At 37.6% G+C, this 26,261-nt stretch overlaps 1 protein-coding gene across 6 annotated transcripts in view; it reads left to right on the top strand.

Moving 5' to 3' along the window:
- LOC143681186 (uncharacterized) overlaps positions 1-26,261 on the top strand; it is a 236,560-nt gene that overhangs the window by 187,921 nt on the left and 22,378 nt on the right. For 3 of the 6 annotated variants that reach the window (XR_013174448.1, XM_077158004.1, XM_077158003.1), the window contains one exon: positions 25,700-25,763. Coding sequence is in view for 4 of the 6 variants with exons in the window: in XM_077158004.1 (XP_077014119.1) it covers positions 25,700-25,763 (64 nt within the window). In the remaining 2 variants the exon portion in view is untranslated. Of the gene's footprint in view, positions 1-3,111; positions 4,140-25,699; positions 25,764-26,261 lie in introns of those variants that run through there. The other 3 variants (XM_077158002.1, XM_077158001.1, XR_013174449.1) reach the window with 2 other exon arrangements.

The following is a 26,261-nucleotide window of genomic DNA, read 5'->3' as shown; positions in this document are numbered from 1 at the left end:
GGTAATCGATTTGAGTAGGAAAATCATTGTATCCATTTTTTAATATTTTAAAATGTCATTCTGATAGCACACATTTGACTCAGATTATATACTTGAAATCTGAGGCAAGAAATTAGTGAAATATAATTACAAAATCGCTGATAGCTTAACTACCATGATCAGAATTTCCCAGCCCGTTTTTCTTAAACATGTTTCTATCCAAACTGCCAGTAAAGTTTCGTGCTAACAAGATCTGCCTTCAATGTGAGAATTTTGAAAGACACATTAATGAGGTTTTCAGTGTAAGTATTCTTTAAATGGATGCATTAAGAGCTAATAATTCCCTTTAGATAGAATATTAAATATGTGAAAAATCAAGCCAACAAAGAAACCATTACAGTCACAAATTCACATAATACCCTAAGTTGTGTATAATTTACTTCTGCTCTTTTGTTGGATAATACTGATTTCTATATTTTGATCAATGTCAACTATGTACTATAAATTACTTATCAGTCAGTCAACTCAAAATGGATCAAAGATCTAAACATTAGGTCTAAGACCATAAAACAGTTAGAGGAAAATGTAGGGAGATATCTTATGAAACTTACAATTGGAGGCGGTTTTATGGACCTTAAACCTAAAGCAAGAGCACTGAAGAAAGAAAGAAAGAAATGGGAGCTCCTCAAAATTAAACACTTTTGTGCATCAAAGAACTTCATCAAGAAAGTAGAAAGACAGCCTACACAATGGGAGACAATATTTGGAAATGACATATCAGATAAAGGTCTAGTATCCAGAATTTATAAAGAGATTGTTCAACTCAACAACAAAAAGACAGCCAACCCAATTACAAAATGGGAAAAAGACTTGAACAGACACCAGATGGGTGACCTGGGACACTAACTACTCCCTGTCTCAGTCTCATCACAAAGTTGTTTTATGAAGAATTAAATGAGGTAATATTTGTAAAATGGTAGAAAGGTGCCCAGCGCCTAGTAAGTATCCAGTAAATATTCATTATCATTGTTAACATTAACTGTTCCCTCTAACTTCAGTGCTCTTGAAGTTGTCAAAAGCTCCTTGTTGTTGAATGTATGAATGAGTTACTGGCTACATGTGTGCAGTAGAAAATAAGGACTGATAATAATCTTGGTTAGCCCAGAAGAGGAATTACAAAAAGGGAGGATCCAGCAGTTAAATATATCCACAAACAGGAAACACACCATTGGAAAACTTAATTTTCCAAGTTCACAGAAAAGAATGTCCTTAGTACCCATAAATTGCTTTATCAGTAGTGAGCTACCCACTAAGATATAGGCAAAAGAAACAAATATTATGCTCTGGAGTGTGTCTCAAATGAATGGCAAAGAAAATACACTGTAGATTTATGTTTTTACCTGGTTATCAATTTAAGCCTTATCTGCCCAAGCTCTCCAAGAGTCTGTATCTTCTCCTTCTTTATATCTCATTAACACCCAACACTTTGTCTTCCATACAGTGGGGATTTGAATGATATTCAGTAGTCAGGGGAAAAGCTCTTCACTGATTCAGGAACTGTTGTTGGGCAAGGGGAGCTATACATTAAGGGGTCCACTTGGGTGCCGAAATCTTGATGGCATCTGTCAAATGGGCAATGCCTAGTTCTGAAAGATCTTATTAAGAACTGGGGGATATTTGCTTTGTCCATTTTACTATCCCTTGCAGAATCTAATACAGTGTCTTGCACAAAATAGATCATTAAGGATTGCTAAATTGAATTATGCTTAATTATTTAAAAAAATTCCAAGAAGATAATCTTCCTGATTAGTGTACTCTGCTTCAAAATTATTTTGCTTTGTTTTATAGCTAATGATGTACTGAATTTAGCATCTGGAGACATGGAAAACAAGTCTTGTCTCCACTATTAAACTGTGTAGCGTTGGACAGGTCCCTTGAGCTTTGGGGGACCTTTCTGTCCTGTCTGTCTTATTCTATTGTGTTATAATCCTCAGGCCTCATTGGAGCAGAATATGATCACTTTAAACTTTAAAGTGAAATTTAGAGTTTAAAATTTTAATATTTAAAATTCCCCAAAGCAAAACAAAATGAAACAAACAAAAAAACCTATTTCCTGAACTCATAGGTAGAAGAATTATCAGAATCAGTTGAGCTGATGGAGCAGTTGAGGTGGAGCCTGAGAGGGTCTACTTTACCAAAAGCACCAGGTGATTCTTATGACAGGGCAGGTTTGGAATACTTAATCAGTGGGTACAGAAGACAGCTGATTCTAGCCGTACAGAAGACAGCTGATTTCTATCAGTAAAGAAGACAGCTGATTTCTACCTATGCCCTAAAAGCTGTTTTTATGACATGGTACTTTCCATCCTCCCTTCAAGATTCTGCTTTCTAGCTTCAATCAGGTTGTGAATTCTTGACTGTCTCTTTGACTGCCACTTCTGTCTTCTGAGTTTTTGAGGCTACCCCTGGTCACTTGAGAGGATTGTGCTGCAATTTGTAAATCAAAGTACCCTACCTACCATTTGGCACCTAGCACATAACTCTGTAGTGTTACTTCTTTTTTTGGTTGGTTGTTTCCTTTCCTTTCATCTTTCCCCCTTTTCTTTCTGACAGAAAGAATATAGGTTAGAACTTGCTTCTCAAGGTGTGGTCTGTGAACCACCTGGAGCTTGTTAAAAATTCAGTTATCTCAGGCTTCCTCTCCAACCAAGGAATCAGAATCTGCAGACTTTAATGGTAATCGCTAAACCCAGAAGTGACTTGCTGACATTTTTTTTATCTGTAGAGCAAAGAGCTAATGTTTAGAATCAATACAGTGAGCTCCTCACACTTGAGTTTGGAGAGGAAAATAAGTCTCTGGCAATTCAAATGCATCATTCTTTAGTTTAAAAGGGTGCCATTAAATAAGTCAGAGGCGTGGGAGCAAAACAGATAATGCCAAAACTCAGGAAGCTTTGCCTCTGATGTCTTTTAAGTCTGTATTTCCTAATACACACAAAGGTTTTCCATTAGAGCAGCTTCCTGGCTACACATATCTCTTTTCCAGTGACTGGAATGAAGTTCTTTGGAAGTAGACTCAAGCATCGAGAGCTCTCTGTTATAAAATTTGACTTTCCCTATCTTTTCTCCAAGGAGGAAGATGGTAGCATTTATCCACTGTGCCTAGCTGATGGTGAATCAAGTGGTGGAACTCTACTAGGTGCTGTATTACTTACTATAATGTGTACTCTTCTCAGCTATGGACATCAGAATTGGACCCTTCAGTCATTCACTGAGCAGCAACAGAACACTCATGTGCTTCAAGTTTTCAAACCAGGAAGTTCAGTACTTGGGCTTCTTATTCCTAAGTATTTCTTTGGAGTTATCTTAGTTGCTTAGTAAATGAGAAATTAATAAGTGTTTGGGATGTTAAATAAGTCCTTAGGACAATAAAGAATCTAATCTCTGACAGTAATTTATCTATTTTTGTAGATTCTCATCTTCCCTTAGGGGAGATAAGTGACATTCTGACTAGATTCTTTAGCAACATTTATCATGATTATTTGGTATTCACAGCACGATGTGGGCATAAATTCTTCATGAAGTTAATTCCAATGACAGATGAATTGTCATTATAATACTTTGTGTCTCTCCTCCCATGGGGTGCTGATTATAGTAAATATTAAGTCAGTCAAAACTTTTTTCTTGTAAAAAAATTCATATAAACTGTATGTTATGTATTTTCTTTGTCATATTTACCTTATGGCAACAATTACAACAAATGGAAGATGAAGATTAAAACTACATGGGTAAATTATTCACACCCTAATGCTTAAACAATCTATTTTTTTTGAAAAAGCAACAAATTTTGTTCCTTTATCTGATGTGTTTGAAGGAGATGGATGATGGTTGTACTTCAGTTATGTTATAAGGTTTGTGTTATTCAAGCACAAGTATGATAATCTCCCTGTACTAACCATATTTAAAAATAACTATCAGAAGTTTCTTTTGAATAGAAACATAACTTTTATATGTATTGGGAAACCAGAAAATTTGGATGACTCACTTTATTGCAGTATTTGCTTTATTGCAGTATTTGCTTTATTGCAGTGGTCTGAAACCACCTTCACAATATCTCTAAGGTATGCCTGTCCATTGAATAGATTGTCAGCCTCCTAAAATGTTTCTTGTCATCATTTATAACTTTATAGGGGTTACATGGTATTTTCACAGAAGGACACAATGCTAAGGGTTTTTTACTTTTTTATTCTTTAAATCTTCTTGTCTCAAATTATTATGAAGTCAGGGCAGGCTACAGTGGCTCAGCAGGCAGAGTTCTTGCCTGCCATGCCAGAGACCTGGGTTTGATTCCCAGTGCCTGCCCATGTATATATATACATATAATGAAGCCAAGAAGAACTACTAGCTTTTATTCAAAGGCAATATTAAGAAAGTTCTCTATATTTTATCAGTGCTCACCTCACTGATGTTTTAAAAAAAAACACACCCTTGCTTTACTTCGGAAAGTGGCCTTACTCAAAGCATGGGCTTAATATTTCGATAGTCATCAGCCATATGGTCAGTCACCCCAGATGCTACCAGTCAGGAGTTAGGGGATAAGCATCTCTTCCCCAGAGTTCACTTTCAAAAGGTAAATTGACCATGTCAAAAAGAAACACTCAGCCCAAGAGCAGTGTGAACCCATGTCATGGTGCTGAGAAGTGCCCCATGGACCACTTAGCCAGGGCAGCGTGAGGCACTAGTGCAGTGTCACAGCAGCCATGGGGATGCAGGTCTAGGGTCACTTTGCAGCCACATTAGGCATCTTTTCTGCAAAATGAAAATATCTCTCTGGTTAATGCCAATCAATGTTGACATTTTAAGTCTCTTCCCTTCACACAATTAATGTGAAAATAAAAATGTTGAGGCTTGCAATTATTCTCATATTCCTCTAAGAAGTAGACACCTTGGGGGACATGATGCACAGGTTAATTTCTGCTCTCAATAAGCAAATCCTCAGTATCCTGAGAGGAAAATTAAGTCCATCTTCTACCACCTATGCAACTTCAAGACAACTTACTTGGTGCCTTTGGTCTCAAGCTGATTTTTAAAGTGCTGGAAGACCAATCCAGTTTTTGGAGCTGTAAATCAAGCACTCAGTAAATTAAGTCATGACAGGGGTATTAAATGAAGCACTTTGTAAACTTGAATTCTCCTCACTCAAAGAGATATAACTCAGCATGGGTCTGTATTCTCATTCATTGATGGTGTGCAAAGAAAAATGGAGACTAGAACATGGGAAAAATGAATGGTCTTCAAGGACTTCGTCTACATATAGTTTTGCAACCTTTGGTTCATGCTTAGGCCTGTTATGATATAAGAACCATAAATAGCACCTAAGGCTATAGATATCTCCTCTGTTCATTCACTCAATATATGTTGAGCACCTAAGGTATCAGACATTATTCTAAATACATACAGGAGTGAAATACATAAATTAAAAATCATTGTCCTCAAAGAGCTTACATACCAGTAGGAATTCCATTTGAAATGCTGCATTAGATATCAGATATTTAACATAAGTATAGTCTTTCATGAAATGCAAACCAATTTGATAACGTCTAACCAAAGTACATGCAAAGATGAGTCAACCATGGCACTGGTTTCTAGAAATTCACAGCCTGGTAGGGTAAATAGACAGATACAGTCAAGAATTAAAATACAGCAACACAACAATTGAAGTGAATATTGACATAGCACATAGAAAATTTAACTAACTGCAGGAAGTGTTGGAATCAGGGTGGGAGGTAGTTAGAAAAGGGATAGTCAGGAAAGCTTCTCCTAAGATGTGACCATGTCTGTGAATACCTAATTATTCCTTAAAACACTCCTAACTTGACTTTTTAAAGGGAAAATTGTGAGACAGTATTTATGCTGATACTCATATTCATTTATTCTTTGGTCTTTGAATACTTTAGCATTTCTTCCTGAAGCTTGAGGAAAATCAATAGGGAGATTATTAGCATGATGAAGTAACATCCAAGATAAAAGTTAATATAATAGTAACATTTATTTCTAAAGGCTCTATCTTTGGAGGTATTGATGGAGCAGTCCAATTATGAGCTTTGCTGCAAGAGCTGATATAGATTTCACATTCATTCAGTTGACCATACTTTTGTTTGGGGTTTCTATGCATCTTCTAAAGAATAGCATGCATGACTAATTAGCCTTTCAGATGAATTCTTTTCAGGGTAATAATAGCAATGACATTAAAGCATTTCTGCACGTTTCCACAAATCCCTTCATATGGTTGGGTCCGTGGTGTTTGATGTTGCTGAAAGGCATGTTCTCAGAGTCCATTCTCTCCAAATGCACCCATTCTGGCTACAGAGTTGTATTCTTAACCACTATAATATACTGTTTCTGAAATACAAAATGAACACTTTTATCATAGGATTATTTGAGAACTTTAAATATCAGAAATTACCATATATCAGCTGTTAGATATGTGTTTGCCTGTTAGATACAGATTCCATATCTAATGATGGAGTCACCACCGCCTTTGAATCTTATTTGGCTCACATATAGCCACTGAATGCCCACGCTTTCCTTGATGATTCTCAAATCCTTTCCTTGATGAAGTTTCACTTCACTAAATCTTGAGACACTGTCCAGATGTTGAGCTTTTATTCCCTTTTTAAAAACTATGTTCTCATGTTCCTGAGTGCTAGCCCTCTATCTTTCAGTGACTCCTGAAGCCATTTCTTCATTCATTCAGCAAATGTTTATTAAGTACTTAAGTGACAGATGCTACAATAAAAGCAAGAGTTATGAGAGTATACCCACAGACATAAAATCCACTAAAACCAAGTCAACTCATAAATGATTTCTGAATTGTGATGAGTTGTATAAAGGAAACAGCAGGTTGCTGTGATAAAGAATAACAGTTAATTAATTACTTAATCATTGAAGGCTCCTCTGAGGAGATGACATAAGCTGAGACTTCCAGGATTAGAAAGAGGCAGTAATGCAAAAAGCCTGAGGGAGAAGATCCTAAGCAGAAGGACCAGCTTGTGCAAAGTACCTAATGAACAGGAGCACATCCAGAAATTTCTCACAAGGCCATGGCAGCTATCATGTAGTGAGAGGAGGATAGTGGCTTAAGGTGAAATTTGTGGTGTAAGGATTCTACAGGACATCTTAAACCCAGATAAGGAGTTCTCGGTGCATGGAAATCTATAGGAAAGTTTTAAGCAGGAGAATGATATTGTCATTTTTACATACATGATCACTTTAACTCCTTTGGCAAGACTGAACAATAGAAGGGCAAGAGTGGAAGGAGGAGCTGCATTTAGAAGGCACTAATTCCATTTAGAAATGATGGTGGCCTGGATTAAGCAAGTTGAAATGGGTGTGGAAAGAAGAAGAGTTAAGACATGTCTTGGAAGTGTACTCAACAGTACGTGTTGATAGGTGTGATAAGAGGGTTCGGGTGAAAGTTGCAGAAAATAATGATGCTGGAAAAACCCAAAGGATGGTAAACCCTTCCCCTGACTTGAAGAATGGGAGGAGATCCAAGTGGGAAGTAGATTTGGGCAAAAAGATCCAGAAGTGAGTTTTGGACATGCTAAGTTTGAGTTGCCTATAAGACATCTGAACAAAAATGTCAAGTAAGCAGTTGACTCAGTGGGCCTGGATCTTATAAGATCTAAATCAAGTGACAAGGTATAAAGCTAGATAACAGGAGGGCTGAAGGTCAAACCTGGGGCACAAAACATTTACAGAATGGCAATACTCTGTTCTGCCCAGGCACAACTGCTCTTCCTCTGCTACCTGCTAGAAAGGGGCAGGAATAGCCTGGCCACCTACCCTGCCTTCTTCCAGTGGCTCCACAGAATCACTGGTAGATTCTTCAGATGGAAAGAAATTAATTCAACCATGGAGTGGGCTGAATGGTGTCCCCCCAAAAGTTATGTCCACATCCTAATCCCTGGAATATACGAATGTGACTTTATTTGGTTAAAAAAAAAAAGAAAAAAGGATATGGATATAATTAAGTTAAGGATCTTGAGATGTGATTATCTGGATGGGCCCTTAATCCAATGACAAGTATTTTTATAAGAGACAGAAGAGAAGACACAATGAGGAGGAGAAGACCATGTGAAGACAAGGGTAGGTCCCACTTGTGCAGTCACAAGTCAAGGAACATCTAGAGCCACCAGAAGCTGGAAAAGGTAAAGAAAGTTATCTCCCTTAGAGCCCCTGGAGGGAGTGCTGCACTGCTTACATCCTGATTTCAGACTTCTACCTTCCAGATTCAAGAAAATAAGTTCCTGTTTTTTTAAACCACCAAGTTTGTGGCAACTCTAGGAAACTAATACACAATGCTTCTGCTCTCTAGAGTCACTTTCTCTCCCACCTGGATGCAACTTCTGAGCAGGCCCTCCCAAAACTTCAATCTATGCTGTGGCCCTCCCCCCACTGGTGATAACAATAAAACACTAGGATGGGTAGTGCCTCCCTATAGTACAAAGAATTGTTCTACTTTGCACAGAGACAGGCAGGGAATCACCCTTCCACACGCTTTTTTTTCCTGAGTAAACTAGTTTCTGTTGGCCTGTCCAGGAAATATCTGCCAAATAGCTCTTGGCAGAAAGACATTTTTGCCAAAGGTCACAATGATGCAGTGTTTAGTAGGTGTGCTGGTTTGAAAGCATTATATTCCCTAGAAAAACCATGGTGTAAGCATAATCCTACTTTGTAAAGGCAGCTGTTTCTTCTAATATCTATTCATTAACTGAATGTTGGAAATTTTAATTAAATTATCTTCATGGGGATGTGACTCACTCAAGGGTGGGTGTTAAACAGAATTAGGTGGAGACTGTCTCCACCAGTTCTAGGTGGGTCATGATTACTTTACTGGAATCCTATAAAAGAGGAAATTTTAGAAAAAGCAGGAAATTCAGAGAGAGCGACAAGAGAGAAAACCAGGACATTTGGAGAGAGCAGAGAACAACATAGCCACAAGAAGCAGAGTCCACCAGCCAGGAGATGAATGCCCCCAGCAGAGCTTCATGAAGCAAGAGACTGGGAGAGGAAGCTAGCAGATGATAGCATGTATACCATACGCCCTTCCTGTTGAGAGAGAAACCCTGAATCTCATCAGCCTTCTTGAACCCACGTATGTTTTCCTGAATGCCTTAGATTGGACGTTTCTATAGACTTGCTTTAATTTGGGACATTTCCATGACCTAAAAACTGTTAAATTGCAAGTTATTAAATTCCCCTTTTAAAAACTGTTCTGTTTCTGGTATATTGCATTCTGGCAGCTAGCAAACTAGAACAGTAGGCAGAGCTAGAAAGAGTGAGAAGACTGTGTAAGAATCACTCTAAAGGTTTATCCCCTAGGTTCCCAACCTCACCCCATGTGAACCATGCCCTTTAGAGAGGCAGCATTTACTGACTAATTTATAAACAGCATATACTAGTCAATTAAAAAGGGCTTAACTGAAAATAACAATGAATGGAGGCTTGAAAAGTATTAAACTAGGTTATAAATTCGGTTACATTTTTTAATGCTTGAAAGATGCAAGTAAATAAATAAATAGCTTTCCTTTAACTGTGACCCTCTCCAGAAGACTGACTCATTGGGAATATCAGATAGAATTTATTTTGGTGGACATAAAGGGGAACTCTCAGCCCCTGTTAGTGGAAAGGTGGGAAGGTAAATCGTTGGGATCTTTTTGGAGGGTTGTGATTTGGCACTCTCTCTCAAAATTACTTTCATACAGTCTTTTGACCAATCAAATCTATTGATGGGAATTTACCCATTAGATCATCACAAAAATGTACACCAGAGTTTTTATAAGACATGGCTTGCAGCATTGTTTGTAATCATAGCTAAGAAGAAGGAAAGAGGGGTGCAGGGTTGGTTCAGTGGTAGAAAGCTCACCTTTCATGCAGGAGACCTGGTTCGATTCCAAGATTATGCCCCTCCCCCCAAAAAAAATCTTCAAAAAAAAGGAAAGAAAAAATGACTATAAACCTAAGTGTCCATCAACAAATATTGACTATGTAAATTATGGGGCACACATTTAAAAGCATACTATCAGTCTGTTAGAAAGGATGAGACAGATCTGCATGTGCTGACATAAAAAAAAATTGCCAAAAGATTACTACATGAAAAAGTGAAGTGCAGAATATTATATACATATGTTCATTCCTATATCTGTCCATTAAAAAAAATATGTCCCAATTTTCTTTCTGAAAGAATATGCTAGAAACTGTTAGTGTTGGTCCCCTTTGGGGAGAAGTACTGAGATTGAGTGGGAGATGGAAATTCTTTCTTTGTCCATTTGCTTTTATGTACTATTTGGAGTATAGAGCCAGTGCATTTGTTATAAGGAAACAAGACCTTAAGATAGACATTTTTTATAATTCCATTGTGGTGCTCCCACCTGTATGTGTAAGCAAGTAGTCTCTTTTCCTTCTCCTGAGATTAGAGGAAATATTTGAAATGGATGGTCTTTAACAAGAGGATGGTATACCAGACTGTTGTGCTTTAAATTGTTTTTTTTTCACTTGCCTATTACCATCCACAGATCATGACTCCAGGAAGAGAGCAAATTCCTAGATCTTCCCCTGTTTTCTGGAAATGTGATGCCATTTATATTTGTTTATTGCTCAGTCCTGGCAATTTCATATGGAGTAGCTGGAATCGCCAAATGTTTAAAACCTTTGTACATTGTATACCTGATAATCACACTGAGTTAATATGTTTATTGGCCCAATAAATAGGCCTAATAGCTCTTTGATGTGATTGTTTAAACAAACTCTTTCTTACTGGCACTAGAATAATAGGCCACTGGCCGAGAAAATGCATGTAGGTCTACTGCTTATAGATGGTGGGGAACTTCTCAAACTGCTGCTTGAACCCACAAAAGCAGCTGTCCTAACCTCTCAGTCGAGGAGGCAGTGGGATTCAGAACTCAAGATAAGAGTCCAGACTTGCAGGCTTTTGCAGTTTGAATTAGAAATTCTGTAGAAGGTGAGCTGCTGAGTTCCCAGGTGGAGCTCTGTTTTTTAAACTCATAGTTAGTGCAGAGATTGAGCTGTAGGATGTAGAGATGGAAAAGTGCTTAAAAAAAGAAATGGGAAACTTCTTGTTGTAAAATAAAAGGATGTGTTTTAATATTTGGAATTAAAAAAATATTTTTACAATAGAATTTTATAACCTCCAGGATAACCTCTCAACTCTATTTGAAATCTCTCAGCCACTGACACTATTTTTTCTCATTTCTTCTTCCCCCTTTTGGTTGAGAAGATTTTCTCAATCCCTCAATGCCGAGTCCTAGCTCAATCCCAGGATTTCTGTCCCACATTGCCAAGGAGGTTTACACCCCTGGGAGTCATATCCCATGTAGAGGGGGAAGGGAGGCCCCTGTTTTTTACATGCATTGAACAATGGACTTTATCCTGAAATGATACTAAATTAATAAGTTTACTTAATAATACCAAAAATATTTTATAAGAAGCCAAAAACACACTATAAATTACTTGAAGTAATAGACTTTATCCTGAAAAAATATCAAGCTAATAAGTTTACATAATAATACCAATATTTTATTAGAAGCCAGAAAACATGCTATAAATTACTTGAAGTAACAAGGACAGGAGAAAATAACTTTCTCATGAAAAAGAGTCTAAATCTGTGATTTAAGAACCCTTGAAATTAGAATTTTTTTTTATTTTTACATGGGCAGACAACAGGAATGAACCCAGGTCTCCAGCATGGCAGGCAAGAACTCTGCCAGTGACCCCCATGACCTGCCCTGAAATTAAAATTCTAAAGTGTGTTTTCTTTAACCACTTCCAGTCCTCCTTTTGATAGCATTGATGTGAATTTTTAGCTAAGTAAAATTATATAAATAGATTCTTAGAAGTTAAAATGCCATGTCGTTCTGGAGTAAGCTGGAAAGAAGACTAAAAAATTTGTAAAGTCCCCTTGAGGGAATGGGGAAAAATGGGGAAATATTAAACTTCCCTACCTGGGGGAAGAATCATAAGCATTAGGGACTGCTGATTTGATGGGGTAGGACCTTGATCTTTTCTTTTTTTTTTTTATTAATTAAAAAAAATTAACTAACACCACATTAGAAATCAATCCATTCTACATATGCAATCAGTAATTCTTAATATCATCACATAGGTGTATGGTCATCATTTCTCAGTACATATGCATCGATTTAGAGAAAGAAATAGCACGACAACAGAAAAAGAAATAAAGTGATAACACAGAGAAAACACAAATAAAAATAAAAAGTACAAAAATATATAAGAGAAAGAAAAAAAAAACAAAAAAAAACTATAGATCAGATGCAGCTTCATTCAGCGTTCCAACATAATTACATTACAGTTAGGCAGTATTGTGCTGACCATTTTTTTTTTTTTTTTTAGACATCATACCATTCTACATATGCAATCAGTAATTCTTAACATCATCACATAGATGCATGATCATCGTTTCTTAGTACATTTGCATCGGTATAGAAGAACTAGCAGTATAACAGAAAAAAATATAGAATGTTAATATAGAGAAAAAAATAAAAGTAATAATAATAAGAACAAAACAAACAAAACAAAACAAAACAAGAACCTATCGCTCGGATGCAGCTTCGTTCAGTATTTTAACATGATTACTTTACAATTAGGTATTATTGTGCTGTCCATTTTTGAGTTTTTGTATCTAGTCCTATTGCACAGTCTGTATTACATCAGCTCCAATTACCCATTATCTTACCCTGTTTCTAACTCCTGCTGAACTCTGTTACCAATGACATATTCCAAGTTTATTCTCGAGTGTCGATTCACATCATTGGGACCATACAGTATTTGTGTTTTAGTTTTTGGCTAGACTCACTCAGCATAATGTTCTCTAGGTCCATCCATGTTATTACATGCTTCATAAGTTTATCCTGCCTTAAAGCTGCATAATATTCCATCGTATGTATATACCACAGTTTGTTTAGCCACTCGTCTGTTGATGGACATTTTGGCTGTTTCCATCTCTTTGCAATTGTAAATAACGCTGCTATAAACATTGGTGTGCAAATGTCCGTTTGAGTTTTTGCCCTTAATTCCTTTGAGTAGATTCCCAGCAATGGTATTGCTGGGTCGTATGGCAATTTTATATTCAGCTTTTTGAGGAACCGCCAAACTGTTTTCCACAGTGGTTGCACCATTTGACATTCCCACCAACAGTGGATAAGTGTGCCTCTTTCACCGCATCCTCTCCAGCACTTGTCATTTTCTGTTTTGTTGATAATGGCCATTCTGATGGGTGTGAGATGATATCTCATTGTTGTTTTGATTTGCATTTCTCTAATGGCCAGGGACATTGAGCATCTCTTCATGTGTCTTTTGGCCATTTGTATTTCCTCCTCTGAGAGTTGTCTATTCAAGTCTTTTTCCCATTTTGTAATTGGGTTGGCTATCTTTTTGTTGTTGAGTTGAACAATCTCATTATAAATTCTGGATACTAGACCTTTATCTGATATGTCGTTTCCAAATATTGATTCCCATTGTGTAGGCTGTCTTTCTACTTTCTTGATGAAGTTCTTTGATGCACAAAAGTGTTTAATTTTGAGGAGTTCCCATTTATTTATTTCCTTCTTCAGTGCTCTTGCTTTAGGTGTAAGGTCCATAAAACCGCCTCCAATTGTAAGATTCATAAGATATCTCCCGACATTTTCCTCTAACTGTTCTATGGTCTTAGACCTAATGTTTAGATCTTTGATCCATTTTGAGTTAACTTTTGTGTAGGGTGTGAGATATGGGTCTTCTTTCATTCTTTTGCATATGGATATCCAGTTCTCTAGGCACCATTTATTGAAGAGACTGTTCTGTCCCAGGTGAGTTGGCTTGACTGCCTTATCAAAGATCAAATGTCCATAGATGAGAGGGTCTATATCTGAGCACTCTATTTGATTCCATTGGTCGATATATCTATCTTTATGCCAGTACCATGCTGTTTTGACCACTGTGGCTTCATAATATGCCTTAAAGTCAGGCAGTGCAAGACCTCCAGCTTCGTTTTTTTTCCTCAAGATGTTTTTAGCAATTCGGGGCACCCTGCCCTTCCAGATAAATTTGCTTATTGGTTTTTCTATTTCTGAAAAATAAGTTGTTGGGATTTTGATTGGTATTGCATTGAATCTGTAAATCAATTTAGGTAGGATTGATATCTTAACTATATTTAGTCTTCCAATCCATGAACACGGTATGCCCTTCCATCTATTTAGGTCTTCTGTGATTTCTTTTAGCAGTTTTTTGTAGTTTTCTTTATATAGGTTTTTTGTCTCTTTAGTTAAATTTATTCCTAGGTATTTTATTCTTTTAGTTGCAATTGTAAATGGGATTCGTTTCTTGATTTCCCCCTCCGCTTGTTCATTGCTGGTGTATAGAAATGCTACAGATTTTTGAATGTTGATCTTGTAACCTGCTACTTTGCTGTACTCATTTATTAGCTCTAGTAGTTTTGTTGTGGATTTTTCCGGGTTTTCGACGTATATTATCATATCATCTGCAAACAGTGATAGTTTTACTTCTTCCTTTCCAATTTTGATGCCTTGTATTTCTTTTTCTTGTCTAATTGCTCTGGCTAGAACCTCCAACACAATGTTGAATAATAGTGGTGATAGTGGACATCCTTGTCTTGTTCCTGATCTTAGGGGGAACGTTTTCAATTTTTCCCCATTAAGGATGATATTAGCTGTGGGTTTTTCATATATTCCCTCTATCATTTTAAGGAAGTTCCCTTGTATTCCTATCCTTTGAAGTGTTTTCAACAGGAAAGGATGTTGAATCTTGTCAAATGCCTTCTCTGCATCAATTGAGATGATCATGTGATTTTTCTGCTTTGATTTGTTGATATGGTGTATTACATTAATTGATTTTCTTATGTTGAACCATCCTTGCATATCTGGGATGAATCCTACTTGGTCATGATGAATAATTCTTTTAATGTGTTGTTGGATACGATTTGCTAGAATTTTATTGAGGATTTTTGCATCTATATTCATTAGAGAGATCGGCCTGTAGTTTTCTTTTCTTGTAATATCTTTGCCTGGTTTTGGTACGAGGGTAATGTTGGCGTCATAGAATGAATTAGGTAGTTTTCCCTCCACTTCGATTTTTTTGAAGAGTTTGAGGAGAGTTGGTACTAATTCTTTCTGGAATGTTTGATAGAATTCAGATGTGAAGCCATCTGGTCCTGGACTTTTCTTTTTAGGAAGCTTTTGAATGACTGCTTCAATTTCTTTACTTGTGATTGGTTTGTTGAGGTCATCTATGTCTTCTTGAGTCAAAGTTGGTTGTTCATGTCTTTCCAGGAACCCGTCCATTTCCTCTAAATTGTTGTATTTATTAGCGTAAAGTTGTTCATAGTATCCTGTTATTACCTCCTTTATTTCTGTGAGGTCAGTAGTTATGTCTCCTCTTCCATTTCTGATCTTATTTATTTGCATCCTCTCTCTTCTTCTTTTTGTCAATCTTGCTAAGGGCCCATCAATCTTATTGATTTTCTCATAGAACCAACTTCTGGCCTTATTGATTTTCTCTATTGTTTTCATGTTTTCAATTTCATTTATTTGTGCTCTAATCTTTGTTATTTCTTTCCTTTTGCTTGCTTTGGGGTTAGCTTGCTGTTCTTTCTCCAGTTCTTCCAAATGGATAGTTAATTCCTGAATTTTTGCCTTTTCTTCTTTTCTGATATAGGCATTTAGAGCAATAAATTTCCCTCTTAGCACTGCCTTTGCTGCATCCCATAAGTTTTGATATGTTGTGTTCTCATTTTCATTTGCCTCGAGGTATTTGCTAATTTCTCTAGCAATTTCTTGTTTGACCCAGTCGTTGTTTAGGAGTGTGTTGTTGAGCCTCCACGTATTTGTGAATTTCCTGGCACTCTGCCTATTATTGATTTCCAACATCATTCCTTTATGGTCCGAGAAAGTGTTGTGTAAGATTTCAATCTTTTTAAATTTGTTAAGACTTGCTTTGTGACCCAGCATATGGTCTATCTTTGAGAATGATCCATGAGCACTTGAGAAAAAGGTGTATCCTGCTGTTGTGGGATGTAATGTCCTATAAATGTCTATTAAGTCTAGTTCATTTATAGTATTATTCAGATTCTCTATTTCTTTGTTGATCCTCTGTCTAGATGTTCTGTCCATTGATGAGAGTGGTGAGTTGAAGTCTCCAACTATTATGGTATATGAGTCTATTTCCCTTTTCAGTGTTTGCAGTATATTCCTCACGTATTTTGGGGCATTCTGATTCGGTGCGTAAATATTTATGATTGTTATGTCTTCTTGTTTAATTGTTCCTTTTATTAGTATATAGTGTCCTTCTTTGTCTCTTTTAAATGTTTTGCATTTGAAGTCTAATTTGTTGGATATTAGTATAGCCACTCCTGCTCTTTTCTGGTTGTTATTTTCATGAAATATCTTTTCCCAACCTTTCACTTTCAACCTATGTTTATCTTTGGGTCTAAGATGTGTTTCCTGTAGACAGCATATAGAAGGATCCTGTTTTTTAATCCATTCTGCCAATCTATGTCTTGATTGGGGAATTCAGTCCATTGACATTTAGTGTTATTACTGTTTGGATAATATTTTCCTCTAACATTTTGCCTTTTGTATTATATATATCATATCTGATTTTCCTTCTTTCTACACTCTTTTCCATATCTCTCTCTTCTGTCTTTTCGGTTCTGACTCTAGTGCTCCCTTTAGTATTTCTTGCAGAGCTGGTCTCTTGGTCATAAATTCTTTCAGTGACTTTTTGTCTGAGAATGTTTTAATTTCTCCCTCATTTTTGAAGGATAATTTTGCTGGATATAGGAGTCTTGGTTGGCAGTTTTTCTCTTTTAGTATTTTAAATATATCATCCCACTGTCTTCTAGCTTCCATGGTTTCTGCTGAGAAATCTACACAAAGTCTTATTGGGTTTCCCTTGTATGTAATGGATTGTTTTTCTCTTGCTGCTTTCAAGATCTTCTCTTTCTCTTTGACCTCTGACATTCTAACTAGTAAGTGTCTTGGAGAACGCCTATTTGGGTCTAATCTCTTTGGGGTGCGCTGCACTTCTTGGTTCTGTAATTTTAGGTCTTTCATAAGAGTTGGGAAATTTTCAGTGATAATTTCTTCCATTAGTTTTTCTCCTCCTTTTCCCTTCTCTTCTCCTTCTGGGACACCCACAACACGTATATTTGTGCGGTTCATATTGTCCTTGAGTTCCCTGATACCCTGTTCAAATTTTTCCATTCTTTTCCCGATAGTTTCTGTTTCTTTTTGGAATTCAGATGTTCCATCCTCCAAATCACTAATTCTATCTTCTGTCTCTTTAAATCTATCATTGTAGCTATCCATTATTTTTTCTATGTTTGCTACTTTATCCTTCACTTCCATAAGTTCTGCGATTTGTTTTTTCAGTTTTTCTATTTCTTCTTTATGTTCAGCCCATGTCCTCTTCATGTCCTCCCTCAATTTATCGATTTCATTTTTGAAGAGGTTTTCCATTTCTGTTCGTATATTCAGCATTTGTTGTCTCAGCTCTTGTGTCTCATTTGAGCTATTGGTTTGTTCCTTTGACTGAGTCATATTCTCAATCTTTTGAGCGTGGACAGTTATCTTCTGCTGCTGGCATCTGGGCATTTATTCAGATTTCTCTTGGTGTTGGACCCAGCAAGGTTGTAAGATTTTTCTGTGAAATCTCTGGGATCTGTTTTTCTTATCTTGCCCAGTATGTGGCGCACGTGGCACACATTTGTCTCGAGTGTTTGGAATGGGTCTCCCCCAGTCACCGATCTCCGTGGCCTGGGGATTTCGGATTCAATTCTCTCCGTTGGTTCAGGGGCCGCGCGTGGTGGGGGCGTCAGCTGCCGCGGCTTGAGGGGACCCTGTGGCTGATTGCGGGCCACAGCGGGCCTGGGGGATTCCCCACCAGACCAGGAAGCCTTCCGTGGGGGTGCGCTACCGCTGCTTGGATAGCCCTCCTGTCCGAGACTCGTATCCGCGGACTCGAAGCAGAGACTCGAAACCGGCCGCAAAAGAGGGGTGCCGCCTGCCTCGGCTTGGGAAACTTGCTTCTCCAATACTCTCAGCTGGCCCGGAAAGGAGGGAGGGAGTAGCTCGGACCACCGCAGCTGCCGTTGATCGGGAAATCACGCGCCGCTCGGGGGTCTCACCGCAGCCGAGTCTCACAGTCAGTCTAGCCAGCCCAGACTTTGGATAGCCCTCTGATCTGAGATTCGTAGCCGCGGACTCAAAGCCGAGACTCGAAGCCGCCCGCAGAAGAAGGGCGCCGCCTGCGTCGGCTTGGGAAACTTGCTTCTCCGATACTCTCAGCCGACCCGGGAAGGGGAGAGGGATTAGCTCAGACCGCCGCAGCTGCGGCTGCTCGGCAAATCACACGCTGCTCGGGTGTCTCGCCGCAGCCAAGAGTCGCAGTCAGACTTGCCAGCCCAGACTTTGGATAGCCCTCTGATGCGAGACTCGTAGTCGCGGACTCGAAGCCGAGACTCTAAGCCGCCCGCAAAAGTGTGGCGCCGGCCGCCTTGGCTGGGAAGCTTGTCTCTCCGAGTCTCTCAGCCAGCCCGGGAAGGAGGGAGGGATTAGCTCGGACCGCCGCAACTGCGGCTGCTCGGGAAATCGCCCGCCGCTCGGGGATCTCACCGCAGCCGAGTTTCGCAGTCAGACTAACCAGCCCAGACTGGGTTACGCTGTGTGTCCATTCCCTGCTGTAGCCCCGGGAGCTGTTCTGTACTGTTTCTGTTCACCTATTAGTTGATTTGGAGTCAGAGGAACTAAGACGCATGTACCTTACTAAGACGCCATCTTGGATCTCGGACCTTGATCTTTGAGCTTGTCCTTATGAAACTTATTCCTGGAAAGGAAAAGTTAAACCTACTTATGAATATGCCAAAGAGACACCCCCAGAGAACCTCTTTTGTTGTTCGGATGTGGCCTCTCTCACTAAACCAGCTCCACACTGGCAGTGAACTCACTGTCCTCCCACACACATGGGACATGACTCCCAGGGATAGAAATCTCCCTGGCAATGTGGGGCCTGACTCTTGGGAATGAGCCTGGCCTTGGCAACAGGTGAGTGAGAAATCCTTCTTGATTTTTCAAAAGATTAGAAATGAAACAAACTTAATTTTCAGTGGCTGAGAGATTTCAAATAGAGTCAAGAGGTCATTCTGGAGGTTATAGTTATGCAGTATATATTTCCCTTTTGGTTTTGGGGCATACTGGAGTAGCTAGAGGGGAATACCTGAAACTGTTGAACTGTATCTGGTGGCCTTGATTCTTGAAGATGATTGAATAACTATAGACCTTTTAAGGTCTATGTGAATGTGTGAGTGTGAAAATCTTGTGACTGACACTTCCTTTATCCAGTGTGTGGGTAGATGATTAAGAAAATAAAAGATAAAAAATAAATAAACAGTGAGGAGTAGGTAGGGGGTTATGGGGTATTTCACTTTTATTCTAGTTTTTTTTTGTTTTGGGAGTAATGAAAATGTTCAAAAATCAATTGTAATAATGAATGCACAATTTATGTTTTATGATAATACTGTGAACCTCTGATTGTACACTTAAGATGATTATATCTCAATAAAAACATGATTGAAGGAAAAAAAGCCATGTAGTTTCAGGTGGCTAATTCACTTCCTGATTTTTTTGTAAACATGACGAAGAACTAAGAATTAGCATAATGGTAATATAGATCAACCTCCTCTTTCTATACAGATGAGGAATTGAGGTTCTAAAAGGGAAAGTTATTTACCTAGGCTAATAAAGTAGTTATTGGGAAGAACTGAAATAAAACCCAAGTCTTGTAACTTTTAGCATAATGCTTACTCAGTGCCATCATCACTCTCACAGTTACCTGGACTTAAAATGTTCATATCAGCAGTACTCAAGAATTATTTTGATTAAACCTAATTAATATATAATTGGATCCCTTGAATACATCACCCTCAGTTTTTCATCTATGATATAACTGAGACAACATATGTGCTCCATTAGTGCTAGAGCTATTACATCAAAAGGGAAAAGGGCATGGTGAGGAAGGTTAGGCTAATAAATCACTCACCACCTTTATAGCTCCAGATAATTGCTTCTCTAATCATTGAAAATTTTTATTAATGCAGTCTTCTATGAAGTTCATCTTATTAAGCAAAGACCAAATTAGAGTTAATCACTCCTACCAAATAGTAGGTTACTTATACAATAAAATTAGGTATATAAGGACTTTTAGAGATAATTTTATTTTAGAATCATTTTAGATTTACAGTAAAGTTGTGAAGATAGAACAGAGTTTCTATATACCCTCCCCCCTAGTTTCCTCTATTTTAACATCTTGCATTAGTCAGTTATAATTAATAAACTATTATAATTAATTATTGTTAACTAATATCCATACTTTATTCAGATTTCCTTAGTTAGTTATCTAGTCCTTTTCTATTCCATGCTTTCATCCACATTTCCACATTATCTTTAATTGTCATATCTTCATAGGCTGTTCTTGGGTGTGATTGTTTCTCAGACTTTGCTTGATTTTGATGATCTTGAGAGTTGTGAGAATTATTGGTTGGGTGTGTTATAGAATGCCCTTCAATTTGGGTTTGTTTGATGTTTTTCTTGTGGTTAGACAGGAAATTGTCTACTTCTTGTATTGTCTTGTTTGGGATTTTTAGAAGGAGGACCACAGAGGTAAAATGTTATTCTCATCACATCCTATCAAGGGTACTATGAAGGTTTGTAGCTGGATGCACTCCAGAAAAGCTTGTTCTGAAATCTAATCCAATCCCATGGGTGTAAACCCATTTTAAGTAGGAACTTTTGATGAGACTGCTTCAATTAAGCTGTGACCCATCTTATTTGGGATGGGTGTTCCAGTTTGAATTTGTGGTGTACCCCAGAAAAGTCATGTCCTTTAATCCTCATTCAATATTTTGGGGTGGAAGCTTTTTGACTATCCATGGAGATGTAACCCACCCAATTGTGGGTGGTAACTTTTGATTAGATGGTTTCTGTGGAGATGCGTCTCTACCCATTCAAGGTGGGGTTTTCTTACTGGAGCCCTTTAAGAGGAAACAGTTTTGAAAAGAGCAACGAAAGCCCATGGAACCAGAGACCTTTGGAGATGAAGAAGGAAAATGCCCCTGGGGGAGCTTCATGAAACAAGCCTGGAGAGGAAGCCAGCAGACATCACAATCGCCATATGCCTTTCCAATAGAGAGAGAAACTGAATTTTATTGGCCTTCCTGATCCAAGATATTACTACCTGAATGCCTTAGATTGGACATTTCTATAGCCTTGTTTTAATTTGGACATTTTCACAGCCTTAGAGCATGTAAACCTTTCAACTTAAAAATTCCCCTTTTTAAAAGCCATTCTGTTTCTGGTATATTGCACTCTGACAGCTTGCAAACTAGAATAATGGGCCTTAATCCTATTACCAGAATCCTTTATAAGAGAATGAAATTCAGACAAAGAGAAAGAAAGCCACAGAAGCAAGAAGTGAAATCAATGAAACCTTGAAGAAAAGGGCGAGACCAGCAGACACTGCCATGGACCTTGCCATGTGGCAGAGGAGCCAGGAATCAGTAATAGCAAAGAAAGCATCACCTTGATGATGCCTTGATTTAGAAGGAAGTCATTATGTGCAGCCCACAATTAAGAGGTGGGGCATTTTACTCCACCATCTTGATGGGAGAGTTCTGCATCAATTATTTAGAGTTCTCTACATGGTAGTTTTGTCTACTCTGTTCATTGGTATATTTATTCAATCTTATATTTATACTAGTATAGTCTCAGATATTTATTTTATATTCTTGATTATAATACAGTACTTACATTATTAATTCTGTTGCTCAAAAACTTTTTAATAATTTCTTATACCATGATTTACAAAACAATGTTAAATAATGACATAAAATAACAATATTCATTGAGGAATACTCTGTGTGGTTTGCTGCATGGGAAGTTTGTGCTTTGGTTATACTTACTAGGAATAAGTTGCTATTTGCACAACTGAGTGTATAAAATCCTGTTTCAACTGACAGCTGTGTATCTCCAGCCTTGAGATGGTTTAAAGGGATAAAATATGAGTATCATTTTAAACTCATATGTAAATGGGAGTGACATTTCGATATGCCTTGCCCCATGTGAAGACACTTATTGAACCCAAGGAATTTTATGAAACTCCATTCTCTAATATCCTTAATATAGTTATCAAAGTATTGAAGAAACCAAAAACAGTATGAAAATCTTTATATTATTAGAATAGTATATAAAATGCATTTGTAGATAATTGTAAAACTTCTGAAAAGTACAAAGAAAAGAAAATTACACAACCATTAACCTCACTGATTAGCACTACAAATATTAATAAGTCTGGCATGGTCCACTCCAAAGGTGTGACACTTGTACAAAGGGTTAATAATTGAGAGGTGATGGGAAAAGTTACTTATTGCATGCTACGATCTCTATTTAACAGGAAGGCATCATTAATACCACAGTAATACCAGGGGTAAATAATTGGGTGGGGGGTGGTGTAAGAGTTAAGGGAAGTTTTGGATTTTCTCTTTGGTGTGGGTGTGTCTACTGTCATTTTTCTCTTTGGAACAATGAAAATTGCTTAAAATTGAGACTGATAATGATTGTACAACTAAGTGAGGATACTGTGAAACACTGACTTTTTATTTTGGATTTGTAATTTGGAGTATGTAATATATGAGCTTATCTGAACAAAATCTGCAGATTCAAAATAAATAAATAAACAGAAAGATTCAAGTGCTAGAGGAAAGGCAGAGAGAGGTATTCCTGGTCAATGGTGATAGAGTAGCAGAATGGTGCAGCCCTTCCAGTGGATAATGTAGTGAATCCTCAGGGGGATAAATATAGGGTCACCATATGATTAGCCAATCCTGTTACTTGGAATATACTCAAAAGAAGTGAAAGCAGAGGCTTGAATAGACATTTGCACACTGATTTTTATGTGACATTATTCATGATAACCAATGGGTGGAGGTGGCTGAAGGGGACATTGACTGAGAAGAAGAAGGGTAATTGTGGTGTATATGTATGATGGAATATTGTACATCCACAGAAAGGAACAAAGTCATGAGGCATGTAACCAGGGGAATGAACCATGAGGGCATTAAAATAAGCCAGAAACAAAAGAGCAAATATTGTGTATTCTCTTTTAGAAAATCTTATAAGAAAATTGGGGACCAGATTGTTAGCTCTCACATTGTTAGTAGTCACATTTATTCCTGAACTTTGAGTGTTATTTCTAAATTCTAAGATTCTCTGCTATAGGTCCATAAGCTGGTATTTTCCTGGAACTTTGGGTACCTGTGTGACACCTAACACTCAGAGCTGGAGTTCTGCAGCTCTGAAAATCAGCATTGCTACACACAGCAACTGTTAAAAGAGCCAAAAAAGAGATCAGGCTTTAATGAGAAATAAGAATGAAGCTAATCTGGTTGAGACTAAGGTAAATCAGAATACAGGGTAAAAGGTGATATTGCCTATATTTTAGAACTTCATCTACTGTATGAGACAAAAGGAAGAGCGCTTTATTTTGTCCAAAACCTAAATATTCTGTAACACACAATCTAACAACCTGTCTGGCTAGTTCAGTTTAACAACCTAAGCACATGAGACCTAGACTTGGGAATGAAGTCTTGCAATTCTGTATAGCTTAATGTAATATCTGGATACATTCCAGAATATGTTGGGCAGATAATTTAAAAGTGTTAGCAAAATCCCTTGAGGTACTGAATAAAAAATATGGAACTCTTAAACTCTCCTACCTGGGAAATCCCTGATGCTCTCTCAGACATTAAGGACTCCCATGTCAATAGGCCAAGCCCTTGATCTTGAGGCTTGTCTTAAGAAATGTAATTCTCAAATAGAGAAATTTCTCTAATAAGCCTACCTATAATTATGCCTAAAAGTTACTTCCAGAGACCCACTTTTGTTGTTCAGATGTGGCTTCTCTCTCTAAGCCCAACTCTGCAAGTAAAATCACTACCCTTCATATTATGTGGGACTTGACTCCAAGGGGTGTGGACCTCCCTTGCAACATGGGACCTGACTCCCAGGGATGAGCCTGACCCTGCCACTGCAGGATCAACAGTGCCTACCTGACCAAAAGGGGAAAATGAAAATAAGGTATTGGTGCCTAAGAGAGTTAAAATAGAGCTGAGAGGCTATTCTGAAGATTATTCTTATGCAAGCTTCAGCTAGATACTGCTAAATGCCATGGGATGCCAAGCCCAACCAGTAGTATTCCTGCAAACCCAGTCGGTTTCCTGCAAATACCCAAGGTTCTATCTGAGACCCAATAGAAGTTTCATTCTCTAAGTTTATTTTTCAGAAACATAGCCTCCAGATGGTTCCTTGGCCAGATGAGCCCTGAAACCCAGAGTTACCAATCTCTCTAAGAGCATCGACCAGTTGCATCCCCCTACCCATAATGTCAACACCCCTTTTAACATGAAGAAGTTCAAATAGCCATTGCCCAAATGTCCCTAAAGATTGGGAGGATTGAAGGAGAAGGAGGAGTTGTAACAGGGAAGGTATTGTATTGTGTATTTGCAGATATTTCCATCAGAAAACATAAGACTTTTTTTTAAATGATTGTATTTTACAATTTGCCATTTCTGGCTTAGCAAAACACTTCTGTCATCTACATATTTTCATTAGATGCTTAAGACTTAAGCCACTTCATTCTTAAAATATTTCTTGTTCATCATCTCCTTGTTTCACTTTTCCTCTTCTGTTCCTCACACTGCCAGCCAGAGGATCAGTCTTTCATTTGAGAGATAAACCTACTTCTGGCATGACTGTTCACCCATGCACCATGATCTTTGTCTTTTTTTTTTAATGTAATTCAACTATGGATGTATTCTGAGTCTTATTTGGTTGACCTTCCTTTGAGATACTTCCTCTGAAATTGCACTGCTGGGTTTTGTGTAAATCTTGTTTACATTTCTCACAAAGCATAAGATTTTATCTAGATAGCATGCAAAGACAATTTTGAGGGTGTAATTAGGGCAGGGAAATCTAGCTGAAAAACTTGTGTCTTGAGAATCATGAGGTTTGTAAAGTTTATTAATCTATATGATAAGGCTGATTTATCACAAACCTGGTGTATCAGTTGGGATGGATAGGTTATGCTGCATTATTTACCCCCAATTTCAACATCTCTACAACAGCTGTTTATGTCTCCTGCTTGTGTCCATTGTAGGGTAGCAGGGTGTTTCTGCTTGTTGTAGTCACAGGACTTTGGCAGATGGAGCAGCTGTCTTAAACCATGCTGGTTTATGTTCTAGAGGGAAAAAACACACTTAGAACTTCACACTGGCATTTAGAAGCTTCAGATTGGAAATGCTATATTTCACTTCTGCAGCAACTCACTGGTCAGAACTAGCCATAAGATAAGAAGTAGATATATTTGGCAAAGAGCACAATGATTACTGTATCCTTTATCTTCCACTTCTACCAATTATAAAATTATATTCTTCCTGCCTTTCTGAAGAATATTGCTGATATCATAGATACATTGGATTTTTAAATACCCCCAGAAAATAAACTGTATTAATATGGTAGTATGATTTGCTGTTTTCATTGTCATTTTCAATATTATCTCTATTTCTTATTTTTAGGAAGCTATTAACATCACATTGGATCACAAATGCAAAATATTTCAAGCCTTAAATGGAGCTATAGGTATGCCTCCAAATAATGTGTTGCTCATGTATAATTGAATATCTGTGCTTTCAACTATCTTTCCTTTTACATTTTGGGGCTTTAACTAAGGTTCTCAATATAGAATTATAACCTTTAAAAATACTGAACTCGAACTTAGGTTGATGTCATTCAATTAAAATAATTCCCTAAGCCTAGAGCAAAAATAGCAAGTCTCTAGCCTCCAGAATCATAATGGTTGATTTTCCTTTGGGCAAAAGGGGCATAAAATAAATTATAAAATACATTTCTGTCTAATGTGAGGAGTTCATTTTTCTTTACTGTATTTTTGTTGGGTGAATCATTTTACTTTTCTTCTTTATGAAGCCTCTTATTGGTAATGAAATCTCAGAAACAGAAAAAGCAAGAATACATTGTACAAATCCTGGATTGTGTAAGCTAAAATAAATAAATAGATGTGTGTAAAGATCTTAATATGTTGTGAAAGTGTATACCCTTAAGGAACTAGTTAAAACTAGA

Source organism: Tamandua tetradactyla, chromosome 4 (genome assembly GCF_023851605.1).
Source record: "Tamandua tetradactyla isolate mTamTet1 chromosome 4, mTamTet1.pri, whole genome shotgun sequence".
Classification (NCBI taxonomy): Eukaryota; Metazoa; Chordata; class Mammalia; order Pilosa; family Myrmecophagidae; genus Tamandua; species Tamandua tetradactyla.
This window is presented reverse-complemented; position numbering and strand designations above follow the sequence as displayed.